This window comes from Salvia hispanica, chromosome 4 (genome assembly GCF_023119035.1).
Source record: "Salvia hispanica cultivar TCC Black 2014 chromosome 4, UniMelb_Shisp_WGS_1.0, whole genome shotgun sequence".
Taxonomy (NCBI): Eukaryota; Viridiplantae; Streptophyta; class Magnoliopsida; order Lamiales; family Lamiaceae; genus Salvia; species Salvia hispanica.
Window position 1 is genome coordinate 4478618 of NC_062968.1, and position 17937 is coordinate 4496554.

General features: G+C 34.7%; 2 protein-coding genes across 2 annotated transcripts; both read left to right on the forward strand.

Moving 5' to 3' along the window:
* The first annotated feature begins 2817 nt into the window (after positions 1–2817).
* On the forward strand, positions 2818–6682 carry LOC125219651 (transcription factor LHW-like). Its single transcript, XM_048121682.1, has 10 exons — positions 2818–3366; positions 3846–3935; positions 4019–4127; positions 4216–4257; positions 4352–4411; positions 4493–5506; positions 5579–5680; positions 5785–5922; positions 6007–6141; positions 6228–6682. The coding sequence occupies exons 1-10, from the start codon at positions 3284–3286 to the stop codon at positions 6414–6416; spliced, it is 1962 nt and encodes a 653-aa protein (XP_047977639.1). The 5' UTR covers positions 2818–3283; the 3' UTR covers positions 6417–6682.
* Positions 6683–13221: 6539 nt separating this feature from the next.
* LOC125223821 (oligopeptide transporter 7-like) lies at positions 13222–17812 on the forward strand. Its single transcript, XM_048127116.1, has 5 exons — positions 13222–13415; positions 13494–13978; positions 14072–14169; positions 15828–16653; positions 16866–17812. Exons 1-5 carry the CDS (start codon positions 13388–13390, stop codon positions 17655–17657), a joined length of 2229 nt encoding a protein of 742 aa, XP_047983073.1. The 5' UTR covers positions 13222–13387; the 3' UTR covers positions 17658–17812.
* Positions 17813–17937: the final 125 nt, after the last annotated feature.

Here is a 17937-nt window from a genome sequence, read left to right on the forward strand (position 1 = left end):
TCATAATGATAATATCAAATTACATATATTTATTTAAATTAAATATAAATAATAATAATATAATAAGGAAATCAACTTTTGAAAATAAAATTCCATTTATATGGTATAGATTTAGAAACTTTAGGGGTTTTTTCATATATGCTTAAAATATTTAACATAATGTAGTGTCAATGTAATCTATCAACTAGGTATCTATCACAATAAATGATAATGCTAAATCACTTGGTTCAAAATAAAATACTTTTATAACTAAAAATTAAAGCTAAAATAACGACATCTTTCACTATCGTGTGGAATCGCAACGAATTATAAGTAAAGTTTTTCGTAACAAGGGTATTATTGTCTAAAATATATTCGGTCATTTGAGTAACCAAATTTTATGAATGACACTATACATATAACATATTAACATCTATATTACTGTTAACATTGTGATAAAAAATCGTATTGACTTTATGAAGAAAAAAAACATATCATATGTAGTCATTTTCAATTCATATAATTTATGAATGATCGAAATCACAGAATGGAAGACATTATACATGCATGATGCATGCGAAGAAAAAAATATTAGCATTTTGATGAGAAATTATCTTAATTGTAATTTATTTACACTTGGTAAATTTATACTATCCATTAGATCTTCAATAGTACAGTATTAATTTAACTACATCCGTTCTACCTCAAAGTGATTAGTTATTTTCTAGTACAATATTTAAGAAATGATATTTTTGTTGAGTTATGTATTTAAAAATTAAGTAAAATTATTTAATACTATGCACTAAAATTTAATTAGTACTAGTTATTATTACAATGGTATTGGTAGCCATCCATAATTGTAAAACTAATGTATATTATAGTAGTACACTATATTATAGTTCCTTTTTTAAAAATATAAATTTTAGAAACGACACAGGTAATTTTAATGCAACATTAGTAAAGTAAGAGAGAGAAAGAGAAATAATGGGTAAAGTAAGAAAGGAAAAGAGAAAAAAAAAATAGTGGAATTAGTGTTAATTAGTGGATTGTGAGATTTTTTTTTAAAAATAAAAGGTTTCTATTTTTAAGAATTAAATTAAAAAGAAAAGAATTTTCATATTTAGAAAACAGATGGATGGAGCAGTTTTTTTTTTTTTTTTTTTAAATTTATCATATACCCCATTAAACTGCAGTGAACTACTACTATTGTAGTAAGATTAATATCTCGTGCCATTTTCTTGTGCTGAAGACTTGCAATTTCCATGATGTTATAAGAGACTACTGGCATGCTTTATATATTTATCCACCACCCCATATTTTAATTGGCACTTTAACTTTTTTATATTTTAGCTCTAACACGCACTTGTAATATATTCAGCCCATTTCGGCTTAGTATAATTTACCATTTAAAAGTAAGAGAAACTACTTCTTATTAATAAAAAATGGAGTAGAATATTACAACAATTTAAATCTAAAAATTACAATTTAAAATGCTTCATAATTTAAACTTACAATTATAAAGAGAAAGTAAAATGTGAAAATAGATTCTCTCTCCGCCCACCAAGTGTTATTCTCATTTGACATGGTGCGAGTCTAAGAAATGTGAAGAAATTAGTGTCAAAAAATTAATGGAATCTAATATTACTTTTATATATTAATTTTATAATAGAATATGGGTATAATAATTAGTAGAAAGTGGAGTCTATGTATCAAAAATGAAAAAAAAAAAAAAAAAGACAAAGTGGTATATATTTTACAGACGGACCAAAAAATAACAAATAAAGACAACATTTGATGAAAAGAGGGATTATATAATATGTATATTTATAGAAAAAATTTGGCTATTACAATAAATAAAAAAAATTATAAAGGCAACTTTCGGTGGCTGGTGTGACTGTTGAAAATTTGCAATGTGCAATGCAGCCACGCCAAGGGCAAACCGTCTGGGACTGCTACATTGCGTCGCAGATACTCTAAAACATATTGTGAATCATTTATTTTAATTTCTTTACTATACTATGATATTACTACTCCAAATATTCTCCCACCTACCTCAAGTACTAGGAGCCTGGGATATCTCTCATCATTATATCTTATCTCAGCTCCCCGTAAAAAACAGATACTACATTCGTCCATCAAAATTTATCTCACTTTGATCCGATATGAATTTTAAAAAATGTAATAGAAAGTGAGTTGAAAAAGTTAGTGGATTATGAGTCCTACTTTTATATATTAATTTTATAATAAAATGTGAATAGGAATGAGTTGGTGGAATATGGAGTCCACTACTAAAAATGGTAAAAAGTGAAATGAGACAAACTTTATGGGACGGATCAAATTGAAAAATGGGACAATCTTTGTGGGAGTAGTATAAAAAATGAAAATTACATCAAAAATAAAATTCTCTTCTTTTCTAAAAATAAAAACTTTTTAAACTACACATATTTTAATATAAATTTGATAAAATAAGAAAGATAAAAAGAAAAGTGCAAATTTTTAAAATAATTGGAAAGTTTTGAATTCTTGCAGAAGGTAGTTTCTATTCTTAGGGGATACATCACACAAAATTTGCAAAATGGATCCATTCCCATCTAAAGATCTTCCAAAAACATATTCTCCGCATTAAAGACAGATATAAAGAATCCATAAATGCATTTACATAAATGAGGAAATCTTTGTTCCCTTGAAAAATAATATTTTATCTGATTTTGCTTTTTTCTTGATATTTTCTCATCCTCCCAAGTCCCTACCCAACCCAACCCAACACACACACATATATATATGAATATATATCTATAGGCCTTTGTATTAAAAGTTTTTAGCAAATCTGCAATTGCTGTTTTTATGTTTTTTTTTGCTCTAATTATGATGGCCTCTTTTTAAGCTTTAGACATTTGGTTCAGAGCTTGTGACAGACATCCAGCCTTCATCTTCCTACTACTATTCCACTTGCTGTTTCTCTACTCTTCAAAAACCACCACTTTCACTCACAACCATTCATTCTTTGCTCTAAAACTCAGTGTTTGTGTTTGCTTTTTCTACCCTAATCTGAACCCCCAGCCAAAACCACTTTCACTTCCACCAAAGCCTGCTTTATCATTTTCACCTGTGCAGGCTGTGCTTTTATCAATCATCCCTTGAAAAAGACTGCATTTTGTTTATGTTTCTTGATTGTGCTGTGATCTCAGCTGCTGGGTTTTCGACACCATATATAAAAGAGAGATCTTTGGAGGTCCGCAACTGATTGACAGCGATTTACTTGGAGTTCTTGCATCTCCTTTCTTCGACAAAGTTTGATTCAATCATGAAGGAAACCCTCAAGAATCTTTGCTATAGTTTTGGATGGAGTTATGGAATTTTCTGGGGTTTTGATCAGACAAATTCATTGTAATCCCTCTATCTCTCTCTTTGCATGTGTTTCAGATGTTATAACATGATTTCCATTGGAATCAAAGTTGTGTTCAAAAAGATATTTTGGCTTCTCTAATTCAACTTTAAACTAAGTGTTTTCCGACTTTCAAGTTTATAACTTTATTTTACCATGAATTCTTTAAATGAAGCAAGTCTTTTCCTTTTTCTGTTTCTTGTCTAGAAAAGTAACTACCTTTACTGAATACTTACCTTTCTCCGCAAACAAAAAAATTGTCGAAATGGATACTGCTACTAGATTGATGATTAGCTGTATTCCACTATAATGTTTTTGGCTATACTTTCAATCACTACATAACATTGGTTGCATACTTGCTAAAGACATCCTAATTCTATCTTGATTTCAAGTTTTGAACTTCTAATTTTGTTCTCATTTCTTTTCATAAATTTTTTTGACTAATTTAGCAATTATTGGAACTTTTTTGTTCGTGATTTAGACTATTGACATTGAAAGATTGCTACTATGAAGAACAAGTGGAAACGCTGATTGATTCTATGCTTCTGCAAGCACATGTTGTGGGAGGAGGGTAAGCTATTTATGGATATTAATTATTTTAATCGCTCCATATATGTTTCTTGAATAGGAAAATAATGAAAAATCACTGTGCAGGATAATTGGCCAAACTGCAATTGGAAAAAACCATCTATGGTTGGATTCAGATGCTTTTCATGAAAGAAGAAATAGTGTAGTATCGTTTGATAGTCATGACAATTCCCAGGTATCTATTAATACTTTGAAAAGTTCTTATTTTATATTAGGTGTGAGTGTGACATCTCTTCTAACTTGAAGAATGCCTTTTTTGGCAGGATGATTCTGAGTTCTTTTGCCAATTCTCTACTGGGATAAAGGTGTGAGCTTTGGACAAATTAAAATGTTTTCAGTTTTTAAAGTTGGATATCATCATCTGCTCCAAATAGAAATTGATCCAATTTTGTGTTACAGACTATTGCTGTTATCTCAGTAGAACCGTGGGGAGTTGTGGAGCTTGGATCCACTCACAAGGTTAGTAGTGTCTCTATATGTGAAACGAAGTCTATTTCTGGATACTCTTTTAACCAATCTTTAATTTTTTTTTTGTTTCAGAATCCTGAGATGAAAAGTTTTGTAGAACAAGTGCAGCAAGTTTTCAGAGAAATGGATGGGATTGAGGGTGTAGGAAATGAGACTCAGTTAGATAGCCATTTCTTTGATTCTAGTAATATGCTGTTTGATTCATCGCTGTCGAGTGGCATTTTCCATTCTGAGAATTTGATGGGAGCAGATCTGCTCTTAGAGTCTGCCAATTTCCTTGATTTCTCTGATTATGGTGATTGTTCAACTCTGACCTCTTCTTGGCCTCATCCCACATCCTTGCCCGAGCCAATAGACGAAGAATCTTGCAAAGATTCAATCTCCAATGATCCTCTTATCCTCTCAAGAGATATGTCTAACACCCAAGATTCATCTATCATAACTCCAACTGAGAAACTCTCTGGCTTACTAACTCTGGAGGAGTACTTCGGCTTGTATTCTCCACATTCTAATGCATTAATGAAGGGGTCACGTTTGAGTGGAAAAACTTCAACTTCTGTACCTACCAATTCATTACAAAGTTCAGTGACTAATGCATTGAGATCAAGTGATGATGCTAAGTGTTCAATGGGAGTCGAAGGTGTTAGCAAAAACCCGGTGGTTTGGAGTGGATCTGATTGCATCTCCCAGAAAAATGTTGGGAGCAACTCCAACAGTTTGTTCTCCAAGTTAGGCCTTGACCAGCTTTTGGATACTAGCAGCCCTTGTTCGTTTGAGGATCAGTCTTCGTCTGCTGCTAAGAGAAGGAGAATTGGCAACTTCTCATGGAGCCAAAGCCAAGTTAAACATGTTGGGGAAATGAAATCATACAACCCTGAGGCAACGAATAGTCTAGTTAGTAAGGAGCTGCGTTCATGTGTAGATGATAGTTGTTCATTGGATGCTAGTACGTCTCGGAGGCATGAGGAACAGGTGAAAACCAAGAAAAAGAAAGCTAAACCGGGGAGCAAACCAAGGCCAAAAGATCGACAGATGATCCAAGACCGGCTTGGAGAGTTGAGGGAGCTCATTCCCAATGGAGAGAAGGTGAGGATTTATCTATCTATCTATCAATCTATCTGATAAACTTCTTGACATAGTTTGTTGTTGATATGACAGATGAGCATTGATCGTTTGTTGGAACGAACCATTAGACACTTGAACTTCATGCAGAGTCTCAGTGGATATGCTGAAAGTCTAAAACAAATTGCCAAGCCAAAGGTAAAAAAATATTCTTTAGTTATATGTGACACTGAACCTTGCATCATTGCTTTTTGACAAGCCCTTAGCATACTCATAGATATAAATTTCTATTGACATTACAGTGTAGGGAGGTCTGTCAAAATGAATCCATCAATGGTGGTGATAGTGGAGTGACATGGGCATATGAAGTTGGCAACGATGCTATGGTTTGTCCACTGAAAATAGAGGACCTTAGCACTCCCGGCCAGATGCTTATAGAGGTAATAAATTGATCTATAGCTGAAGATTGAAAAACTTAGTAAATCTTCATTAGAAGCTTAAGTAACTTTCAACTTTGTATGCAGATCCTCTGCGAAGAACAGGGCTTCTTCTTGGAGATTGTACAGATTATTCGAGGTTTTGGCTTGACCATCTTGAAGGGGGAGATGGAGGCTCTTGAGCAGAAGAAGATATGGGCTCATTTCATGGTGAAGGCTGAGGTAAAAACCTAAACAGTAGTGAAAAAGACAAGGCTTTTGCCATTTTCTTGATCTTTCTTGTTGCTGACACGAGTAGTTGTTTGCAGGGTGCACGTTTTGTTACACGTCATGAGATCTTTTCGTCGCTCATTCATCTCTTTCAGATGACGGGACAGGGTGCAGCCTACATGGACGAGGGGTATGGCAATGTTGGCATCTCGGCCTTCAACAGTTTTCAACCTTATGCTTCATTTCCCCTCAGCTTTGGTGATGCCCTTCAATGTGCTAACTTGTGACATGTCTCATTGAGAGATTAGTTTAGAGTTTGACGAGTAAAATTAATAGAAAGGTTTGTAGTCTTAGATGAAGTGAGAAATTGACTGTTGGAGTATATACAAATTGATACTATAGTGAATTTGTTTTCTTTCTAGGAGAGGTGTGTGTATGAAGGGGAATTTGTTAACAGAGAACAATGCTTAAGTTCTCCATATAAAGTTTCTGTTTTAGATCTTTCTTTGAGAGTAGGCTCATTCAATGAAGCTGACAAATTTAGTTCTTGTAATTTGTAGCCTAACTTCTCTGTTGTGAAGTTGCATTTCTGTATTTGTGTATAAATTAATCAATTAGCTGTGTGGCTTCATCTGATCAAGAGAAAATACCAGTGATGTTATCAATATTGCTTGGTAATTTGGGATCATGTATTTTGATTAATCTATCTTACCTTTTTGGTGTATTTTGAGTCTAAATGTTTAGAGTCTTAATGTTTTAAATGGGCGTGAATGAGTTGTGAATGAGCCCAAAGGCTCAAATTAAATCACATTGGGCTCAACAACAATTTTTTTGTTACAGTATTTAATTCCTTGAGCCCAAATTAATTCTCATTAAGATTCATGAAATCAAATGCATATTGCATACAAATGAAGAAACAAATGTAAGAATTTTATAATATAGGTGTTTGAGAAAAAATATAATCTTATATATTGATGCGAGAGTGATTTTTTTAAAAATAAATTTTTTTGTGAGACAAAAAAAAAGTGTAATATTTATTTGGGACAGTTTCCTGTTAAGTTTGGAACGCACTAACGCTTTATAAATTGAGTCTGTAGGTGATTAAATTTTACTACCAATATGTAATGCATTTAATGTTTGAGCCCATATATTATACTATCAATTATATTTTCTACTACCCAAAGAATGAGTCAATCTAAATTTGAAAGCAAAATCAATTTGATAATTGTTGTATTTGTATGTACGTAATTACTAAAAGCTTGGACATTTATGAAACAATATATTATATATAGTAGTATATGGTATCAATGTATATCACATTGACGGAAGTCAGGTATCCCGTAACTCGTGAGCTGGCCCGAATAGCGCCAAATTTATATTAGGGCTGGAAATTTCTAACCCGATAAAATCAAAACCCAATTAGCCTTCATCCGATTAACCCGCAAACCGTTAGGGACAGGCCCGAAAACCCGATAAAATTTCTATCATTCTATTTTTTTTACTCCTAATTCGACACTTTATTGATGCACTATTTATTAGTGCTAAAAATACCTGCAAGTTTACATGGTAGATCTAGTATAACTAAAGATCAGTACCGGATATCGAACACAGAGAATAAGAGAGACACAAAGTATTTTTGGATTTGAATTTATAAACTAGACAAAAATATAAACAAATAAAAGAAAACAAAATAATACAAAATAGGCTAAAGAAGTAGAGTTTTAGGATCCAACTACTACGACCTAGTGATGATTAATCTCATAGAACCTTTACCTTTATGTGTCTCCAGGATTATTAGGAAAATCACGATTATCAAATAAGCCCTCTCTCGAGTGTACCTATCCAGTAGATTAGACTCTAACTATCAAAGTCTCATTCCAATGGAATAGATTCTAACTCTAAGTTCCTAAGACTCAAGCCCTCACAAAGGATCCCCTCTCTCGAGTGCAGATAAACCTATGTGTTGTACTCGTTCCTTTCACCACGTAAAACTAGCTATCTCTCGATTAATCTAGTTAAACGGACGTAGTTCTAAAGTTGGCCAAACAAAAGAACAATAAAAGCACAAGAACAAGCAAAACAATCTCAAGAACTAGGAAAAAGTTCAATTCAATAAATCAAAACATGTTCATAATAGTCTTCACCAAAAAATCTAAAAAGTATGTTTAACTACTCATAGACAAGTAGTAAAAACAATAATAAAAGCAATGGCGGATCCAGAAAATGAAATTCGTGGGGTCGAATATAGTAAAAAATATTTTTATTATTTTTCGACTCTGATGGTATCTACTTTTCTCGACTTTGATCCTTTTTGTTGCTTCCTCCTCCGTCGTCATCTTCATAAATCTTACCCCACTAAAGTAATCCTATCTACAAATACATGGATTAGAAATAGCACCTCGCTTTACGTAACATTTGTATTCTTTTTTTACTTCATTGTTAATGTGAAATCATAAACTTTATAAGAAGACTTTTGAATAAAGAGTAGTCTGTTGTCTTTCGTAACTAATTAAAATTTTATGAAATTATTAAACATAACCTTTAAATATAATGAAATCTAGTATTTTATTGTTTTTAATAAATGAGATACATATGTATAAATAATTATTAATCAATTATATGAAAAATAGTAGCAGTAATTAAATTTCGTGGTATTAGTTTGATTCTAGAGGCCATCACAGTTAATTAATTAGTAATAAAACGTTAATTAGAGTGAATTATTTGAATTATTAAAACTATTTTGTTAATTTTGAATACGTTAATTCACATTTAACAAAAGAGATAAAAGTGCCTTATTAACAAGTCTGGTCCCACAATGAGTATTTTCCTTTTCATCGTCTTCTTTCCCAATTCTCACCATTTCCCTCTTCTCACTCTGCAACTCAATTTTTAAAAATTCTTCTTCTCAAATTATTCAAATAACTCCTCAATGTCTATGAGTATCTCGTCTCACACACATATGACCACCAAGAATCGTGACTGCTCTATTTCCCGTTCCGGCGCACCGCGGGGTTGGCGGAGACTTCAAATGCCGGAACTAATGGAGTTCCCCATGCCTTCGTTGGCCGGCGGTGGGGTCGGCCGACCCCGCCCGACCCCACCTGGATCCGCCGCTGAATAAAAGTACGACATGAAAGAAATTGATAAAACCCAAGTTGAATCTTCAATCTTCAATTGCTTGGATAAGTAGAGCTTGTGTAGAAGGGGAAGGATTGGAGGCTCTAAGATGAGAATATGAATTAGGTTAAAATGTATTTATAGAGTGGGAAAAAGTTTAGCTTTGATAATTTTCGTGCCCTACAATAAATGGGAGAGATTGAGCTTCACAATATAATGTGTCATCTTAGTTGGGACAAACTAAAAAGGAAAACGTGTCATCTTAAGCGGGACGGAGGGAGTAATTTATTTTCTTCCGTGAATTTCCGCCTAAATTTCCGTCAGCTTTGACTGTACTGCGCAACGTTCGTAGAATAAACATAACTTTCTCCACAAAACTCCGATTGAGACGTGCAAGATATCCACGCGAAGCTCTTTCTAAGACGAAGATAATGGTATGAATTATGCACTGATTGAACTTCAAACTCGTTGGCAGAATGGGTTCGAACAGAGGCTGCTGCACCTTGGCCTTTTTGCACCTTTTTTCTATCTTTTTCTAACATTTATCAACAAACACATCAAAAATACCAAGTGTATAACATATACTCCCTCCATTCCATAGTAACAGGGGCGTTTTTCCATTTCCGTTCGTTCCATAGTAATAGAGTCATTTCCCTTTTTAGTAAAAGTCAACACATTTTCCACACCTACTTTACTCTCTCTTACTTTTTTCTCTCTTCATCTCTCTATCTTTTTCATTTTCCACTTGATTCTCTGTTTACTTAACTCACCTAACACAATTTTTCTTAATCTCCGTGCCAAAAAGTTTTGTCTCCGTTACTATGGAATGGAGGGAGTACAATTTAAGAACATAATTTGCATGATAGACATTTAAAACGAGTCAAATCTAACCTTAAAAACATGCAAAATCCGTGTTTGTCATTTATTGATTAATTTTATAATATAGATAACTAAAAAAGTAACTTTCAATTTTATATTAAATATACAAACTATATATTAAATTTTTATTAATATAATAATTGATAAATAAATTAAAAACTTCAAATTCACTAAAAAAAATATTTAAATTTCTAAAAGATGCACTAAAATTCCTTGAAATATCTCAAATATTTGTATTTGATCATGTTTATGATTGAGTTTAAGCATATAACTCAAATTTATCATAGTTAAATATTTTACATTGCATGAATATAAATAATTTTAATCATTATTTATTGGATTGATCGCATGTTAATATTATCGGTAGCAACCCGATTAACCCGCTGGGCTAGCCCGAAACCTGAGTTATTAGGGTTAGGATTGAACTTTTATAACGCGAAAGACATCACAACCCGATTAGCCCCCACCCGATTGACCCGCAACCTGAATAGGGTTTGCCCGAAACCCGATGGGCCGGCCTGATTGACATCCCTAATCGCATTCGTACTTATACTAAACTTTGATAGTCGGTTGAGATTTATCATTAGTTAACAAATAAGATAAATATTTAGTTTTATATGGATAAATAAACATGAGTTAGTTTTGGTAAATTAGATAAATAAAATATTTATTTAAATTTTATGTTTGATATATTGGTTTGGGGGAGTGATCAATTGCTAACTCATCGTTTAGTTGCTAATTACAACTAATTTAAGACCATAGGATTTTAGAAATCTTGTGGTCTACTCATATGTAATTATGTTTTTTATTTTTTAATATTAAAAAGATAATAGCAACTATCAAATTTAGGGTTTAGATACACAATGTCAATACAGTATATGAAATACATCAACACAAAGATTGTACAAGCATCATATTGACATATTATATGTCGTGTATTGATATAAAGTTGTTAACGAAATTTATGTAATTTTTTTTTTAATTTTGACATCGGAACATATGCAAGTGAGATCTCATTAGAATCCTTATGAAATTATCTTTAAAGTTATGAGATATTTTTCAAAAAGTTAGTTACGACTAATTTGTTTTAAATTGACATTAATACCCCTATTGACATTTTTTTATCGTATTGGCATTTCGGGGCTGATAATCTAGGCCCTTGATTTGAATATCTAATGACTATTATTTAATTGTAGTTAGCAATTAAGTATTGAGTTAGCAATATAACACTCCTCTATTGGGTTGTATATATTTAGTTTGAAGTGTAACGGAGTGTGATCAATTGCTAACTCTATCTTTAATTGTTAACTACAACTAATTTAAGACCATAAGATTTTTAGAGATCTAGTGATCTATAAATTGTCATGTTTAATTTTGTTTTGTTATTATTTAACTTTAAAAAGATAAGAAAACTATTAAAATTAGAGTTTTGAATCAAATTGTCAATTTAGTATACTAAACATATCAATACCCTTAAATATGTCAACATAATTTAACATTGACATTGTATATGCATCTAATTGACATATTATGGTAGTTATGTTGACATTCAACTCTTATTTGAAAAATATGAAAATTCAAAAAAAAAATTCAAATTTTGACATCGGAACATATGCAAGTGAGATATCGTTAGAATCCTTATAAAATTATCTTTAATCTATATATGTTGTGTAAAAAATAATTTAAATTGAGATAGTTATAATCATTTGAAATTTTGAGATATTTTAAAAAAGTTAGTTGTAACTAACTTTTTGTCAATTAATATTAATACCATTAATTGACATTTTTTGTACACGGTATTGATATTCGTGGCTTAATGGTCTTGTACCTTGATTTTTTAATCCGATGCATATCATTTAGTTATAGTTAGCAATTTAGTGATTAGTTAGCAATATAACGCACCCCGAAGTATAATCGTAAAAAAATACTTTTTAATATTTCAATAAAAAAAGATAGGTGAAAAATTTAAGGGTAAAAAGAAAAATTTAAGTTAATTATCATCGTTGAATTTTAATGTAGATTAATTAACCCACATGATTGTTTTTTCTTGTACATTAATTAACGCACCGACTTATTGGGTTAATTTAACACATTAAAACATAAAAATATGAGGCGGGCGGAAAACTAATTAAATTTACACACTACCTCCGTCGATGATTAAACGTCTAATTAATATATGATGGTTATAAAGAAAAGTGAGTACATAAAGCTAGTATATGTTAGGATTTTATTTTTATATATTAATTTTATAATAAAATATAAGTGAAATGTAAGATTCATTTATTAAATATAATCTAAATGAAATAAGATATTTACTGAAGGACGACGAAAATGAAAAAATGAAACATGTAATAGTGGAAGGATAGTACTAATTAAATAAAGCTAAAATAAATATTGTTATCATAGTGAAACATAGCTACCAAATGGACATGAAACAAGATATTACTTCCTCAGTTCCATAAGAGCATGTGCTCTTTTTCCTTAGTCCGTTCTACAGGATTATGCACTTTCTAAATTAAATTTTTTTTTCTATAATGAGATGTAATCCATTTTCCACTAATAATACTTTGATTATTTTTTCTTTCTATTTCTATTTTACTTTATTAAAATTTATTTCCAACCAAAAGTGCATAGGAGGATTACTAGCAATGGTAGTACTCCTATATGTTATCATCACATTCGTACCTATACCAAAGTTATACTCCCTCCGTTTGGCATTTGGCGACAGTGGAGATATTTTTTTTTGGCATACAATTTAAAAATAATTATATTAAGTAAAAGAAGAATAAAATAATAAATGAAAAAGATTGACAAAAGAAGAAAGAATAAAGTAAGAATAAAATAAAAGGAGTAAAATAAACTAGTGGAAATGTGATGAACTAAAAAAAATGACTAAAATACTGTGAAACCTACAATGAATTTCTACTATGGAACACTTGTTTGTGCGAAGGAAAAAAAAGAACAGTGTCACAAATTGACAACTCATACATCGAAGTTAGTAAAAACAAGGAGTAATTATTAAGGCATGTAGCACATGAACATTTATTTATACAATAAACAACCACGTACAATAAGTCAATAGTACAAATTTCTCATTCTAATATCTACCCCCACACCAAACCAAATCAACTCAAACCAAACCTTCAACATCAATTTTTAATGGAGAGTAAGTAAGATAGGACAACAGCCAGCTGCTCATTGATTCCTTCCATATTCTCCAAGATTCTTCCTACACTTTTTTTCACTATTCTAGGCAACAACCATGGAAGCGGAAATCACATCCCCTCTCTGTAAGTCCACCTCCCCACCAAACTCAATCTGAATCTGCATAATCTTGTCATTGTGTAATTGCTACTATGTGTTATCAGTGCCGCCATCGACACAGAGTGATGAATCAAGCAGTAGTAGCAACGAGGTCGAGGTGGAGAACTCTCCGATCAAGCAGGTGGCCCTCACGGTGTCCACCTCCGACGACCCGACCCTACCCGTCCTCACCTTCAGAATGTGGTTCCTGGGGACTCTCTCGTGCGTCCTCCTCTCCTTCCTGAACCAGTTCTTCTGGTACAGGACGGAGCCCCTCTCCATCACCGCCATCTCCGCCCAGATCGCGGTGGTGCCGCTCGGCCAGCTCATGGCCGCCAAGATCACCGACCGCGTCTTCTTCACAGGGACCCGCTGGGAGTTCACTCTCAACCCGGGCCCCTTCAACGTCAAGGAGCATGTCCTCATCACCATCTTCGCCAACTCCGGCGCCGGCACCGTTTACGCCATCCACATCGTCACCGCTGTTAAGGTCTTTTACCAGAAACACATCAGTTTCTCCGTCTCCCTCATCGTCGTCATCACCACTCAGGTACGTATAAGTAAAGTTGCAAGCAATATATGATTTTACCCTAAAGCGGACAGTATCATACTAACGTGAATTTGACTGTGGTTTGAATGGTAGGTGTTGGGGTTTGGATGGGCTGGAATATACAGAAGGTATCTGGTGGAGCCAGCGGCTATGTGGTGGCCCGCTAACTTGGTGCAAGTCTCATTGTTCAGGCAAGTTTTTCTCTTTCCAATTCTGTTTTTTTTTTTTTTTTCTTTTTTCTAATTTTAGGTCGGACATACAACGTGACAATATGTGTATACAACTGAATTTTTACTTCTAGTGGTATTATGTTTTGGATTTAGAGGAAAATTATAGATAATTTAGTCAATTTTTGGGGGTTGCTAATTTTTAGAAGCAACATCCATTTGCATAACCAATTCTTTTCGTTCATTGCCAAAACGTCTTGTTTGGATATTTTGATGGTTTTTATTTATCGTCATTTTAAGTGTGACGGAATAGATAGATAGCTACTAGACGCAAGTTGCGTTCAAATTATTGAATGCTCATATTTAGACCACATAAATATAAATGCGGATAGTTGGGCAGGGATTCTTATCTAGCAGTACGTGACATGTCCTCTTCCACACATACATATAGAAATATCAAATATCCCCAGATTAGCTTTTGTTGCCAAGCTATAAAGACCTTACTTTTTGTTTTTGAGTGTTTTTTTTCCAATAAATATAAGGGTTTTTGGCTTTTTAAACCAAAACCTTTTCCCGAATTCCGGTTTTTCCCATAAACTATGAGATTTGTTTTTAAAACCATGAACTTTCATTTCGTTAGGATTTTTCCAACCCAACCCAAATAGCACATTTCCGACCCAAATAGCATAATTCAAAATGTTAAAGTTGTGTTTTGTTTATTCAAAAGTTGTCATTTGTTATGTAATAATTGTGACTGTATGTATTATTGTGCCAAATAGTATCCAAGTAATCAATTTAGTGACAAATATGATTAAAATTGACATGTAGACAACCCGGGTTACGTCGTTGACCCGCCAGGGGAAAATCCTAACCAAATGAAAGTTCGTGGTTTTAGAAACAAATCTCATAGTTCATGGGAAAAACCGAAATTCGAGGAAAGGTTTTAGTTTAAAAAGCCAAAAACCCTAAATATAACAATAAGCATTCTAGAATAGTTAGCCCAAAATAATTTTAAATCAGTTAAATTTTTGTTTACTAGTACAATTTAGTTTAAAACAAATATATATGCCGGTCTGTATAGCCCAGGAAAAAACTGAAGTTTAGGGAGAAAATGTTGCAAATTAAACGATTCCAATTAGACCAATCCCAAAATAGTCGTAGGCGCTGGCTCAAAATAGTGTACATTGCTATTTTGGAATATTTCATAAAATAGTATGCACCTCTATCTTTCTCTTTTAAATGGAGTAGTTCTTTTTTTATATATTTTAACCTCATTCTGCATACCTATTTACAAAAAGAATAAAACATGACTCGTTATGATCTCACCAATACCTACCTTAACTAACATAGAGAAATAACAAAGTGAGATCATTTTTCAGTAACACAAAGCACAGTACCTAACTTGTTTGAAAACTATGCCACACCATTACGTGCACTATTTTATGGGAAACAACCAATATCCCTTATTCTATGGTAAAAATTACACTATAATAAAATTGTCATGCACTGATATGATTTTGGTAGTACTATCAAGAATGAAGTCATATATAAACTTTATACATTCGTAGTGTAAGAATTAGTTACGTTCTCATATACATGTATATGTATATTGTGATTAATTGCTAACTACAACTAATTTAACTACCATAGCATTTCATTAATGTATCATGAATGTACAACAGGGCACTGCATGAGAAAGACGAACGTGAAAAAGGCGGCGTGAGCCGCACCCAGTTCTTCGTGATCGCCTTCATCTGCAGCTTCGCTTACTACATATTCCCAGGCTACCTCTTCCAAATGCTCACCTCCATCTCCTGGATCTGCTGGCTCTTCCCTCAAAATGTCCTCGTCCAGCAGCTTGGCTCCGGCCTCCACGGCCTCGGCATTGCCGCCGTCGGCCTCGACTGGTCCAGCATCTCCTCCTACCTCGGCAGCCCCCTCGCCAGCCCCTGGTTCGCCACCGCCAACGTTGCCGTCGGCTTCTTCATCGTCATGTACGTCGTCACCCCCATCAGCTACTGGTTCAACATCTACGACGCAAAGGTCTTCCCCATCTTCTCCGAAGACCTCTTCACCTCCTCCGGCCAGATCTACAACATCTCCTCCATCATCGACGACTCCTTCCACTTCGACGACGCCGCCTACCAGCAGCAAGGCCACCTCCACCTCAGCACCTTCTTCGTCATGACTTACGGCGTTGGCTTCGCCGCCCTCACTGCCACCGTCGTCCACGTCGTCCTCTTCCACGGAAGGGAAATTTGGGAGCAGAGCAAATCGAGCTTCAACGAGAAGGAAAAGGACATCCACACCAAGCTCATGAGCAAATACAGGCAGGTTCCGGAGTGGTGGTTTTGGTGCATTCTCGTCGGAAATGTCACGCTTACTATCTTCGCCTGCGAGTACTACAACGAGCAGCTTCAGCTCCCGTGGTGGGGCGTTGTACTCGCTTGTGTCATCGCCATCTTCTTCACTCTCCCCATCGGCATCATCACCGCCATCACTAACCAGGTTCTGTTAAAAATCTCTTAAATCTGGTCTCACATCGTTTCGTTAATGATTTTGTCTCATCTATATAAATATGAATAACCCTCCTTTATAAGGCCTTTGACCTGTTAGTGATTTTGTCACTCTAACAGGTTCTGTTAAAAATGTCTTAAATCTTATCCTACATTGTCTTGTTTATGATTTTGTCTCATTCATATAAATATGAATAATTACAGACGCCGGGGTTGAACATCATCACGGAGTACATAATCGGGTACATCTACCCGGGGTATCCGGTGGCGAACATGTGCTTCAAGGTGTACGGCTACATCAGCATGACGCAGGCCATCACTTTCCTCCAAGACTTCAAGCTCGGACACTACATGAAGATCCCACCAAGAACAATGTTCATGGCGCAGGTGGTGGGGACGCTCATCGCCGCCGTCGTCTACCTCTCAACCGCCTGGTGGTTAATGGAGACCATCCCAGACATCTGCGACCAATCCTCGGACAGCCTGTGGACGTGCCCGGGCGACCACGTCTTCTACGACGCATCAGTCGTGTGGGGCTTGATCGGGCCGAGGAAGATGTTCGGGGATCAAGGGCTGTACGGGGCGGTGAACTGGTTCTTCCTGGGCGGGGCCATAGCGCCGGTGCTGGTGTGGGCGGCGGCCAAGGCATTTCCGGAGCAGGAGTGGATTAGGCTGGTGAACATGCCGATATTGATCGGGGCGTGCGGGCAGATGCCGCCAGCGACGGCCGTGAACTACACGTCGTGGATCATACTAGGATTTCTGTCGGGTTTCGTGGTGTTCAGGTACAGGCCGGTGTTGTGGCAGAGGTACAACTACGTGCTGTCGGGGGCGCTGGATGCGGGGCTGGCGTTCATGGGGGTGTTGCTCTACATGTGTTTGGGGTTGGAGGATATTGGGATAGATTGGTGGGGGAATAATCTCGACGGCTGCCCCTATGCCTCCTGCCCTTCGGCTTCCGGTGTTGTGGTGCAAGGTTGTCCGGTTGTGTCCTAGCTCTCTATAGCCTTGCTCGGTTGTCTATGTTCTTTTCAATTTGTAGATTTGGTTGTGGTTGCTCATATTGCTTGATTCGTTCAGCTATATTATTACTACTTCCAAGGTCAATTATGGTAGTACTATTACCCCTTATATCCTATTTTTTTCATTAAGACCATCTCAAACTGTACTGCAAAACCTAAAATGCAGTAGAATAATATCTCCAATAGTATTGCAAAACCAATCCTATTATAGATTTTTAAAGAAAAAATACCTATCTTTAGGTTTACACTAAAAG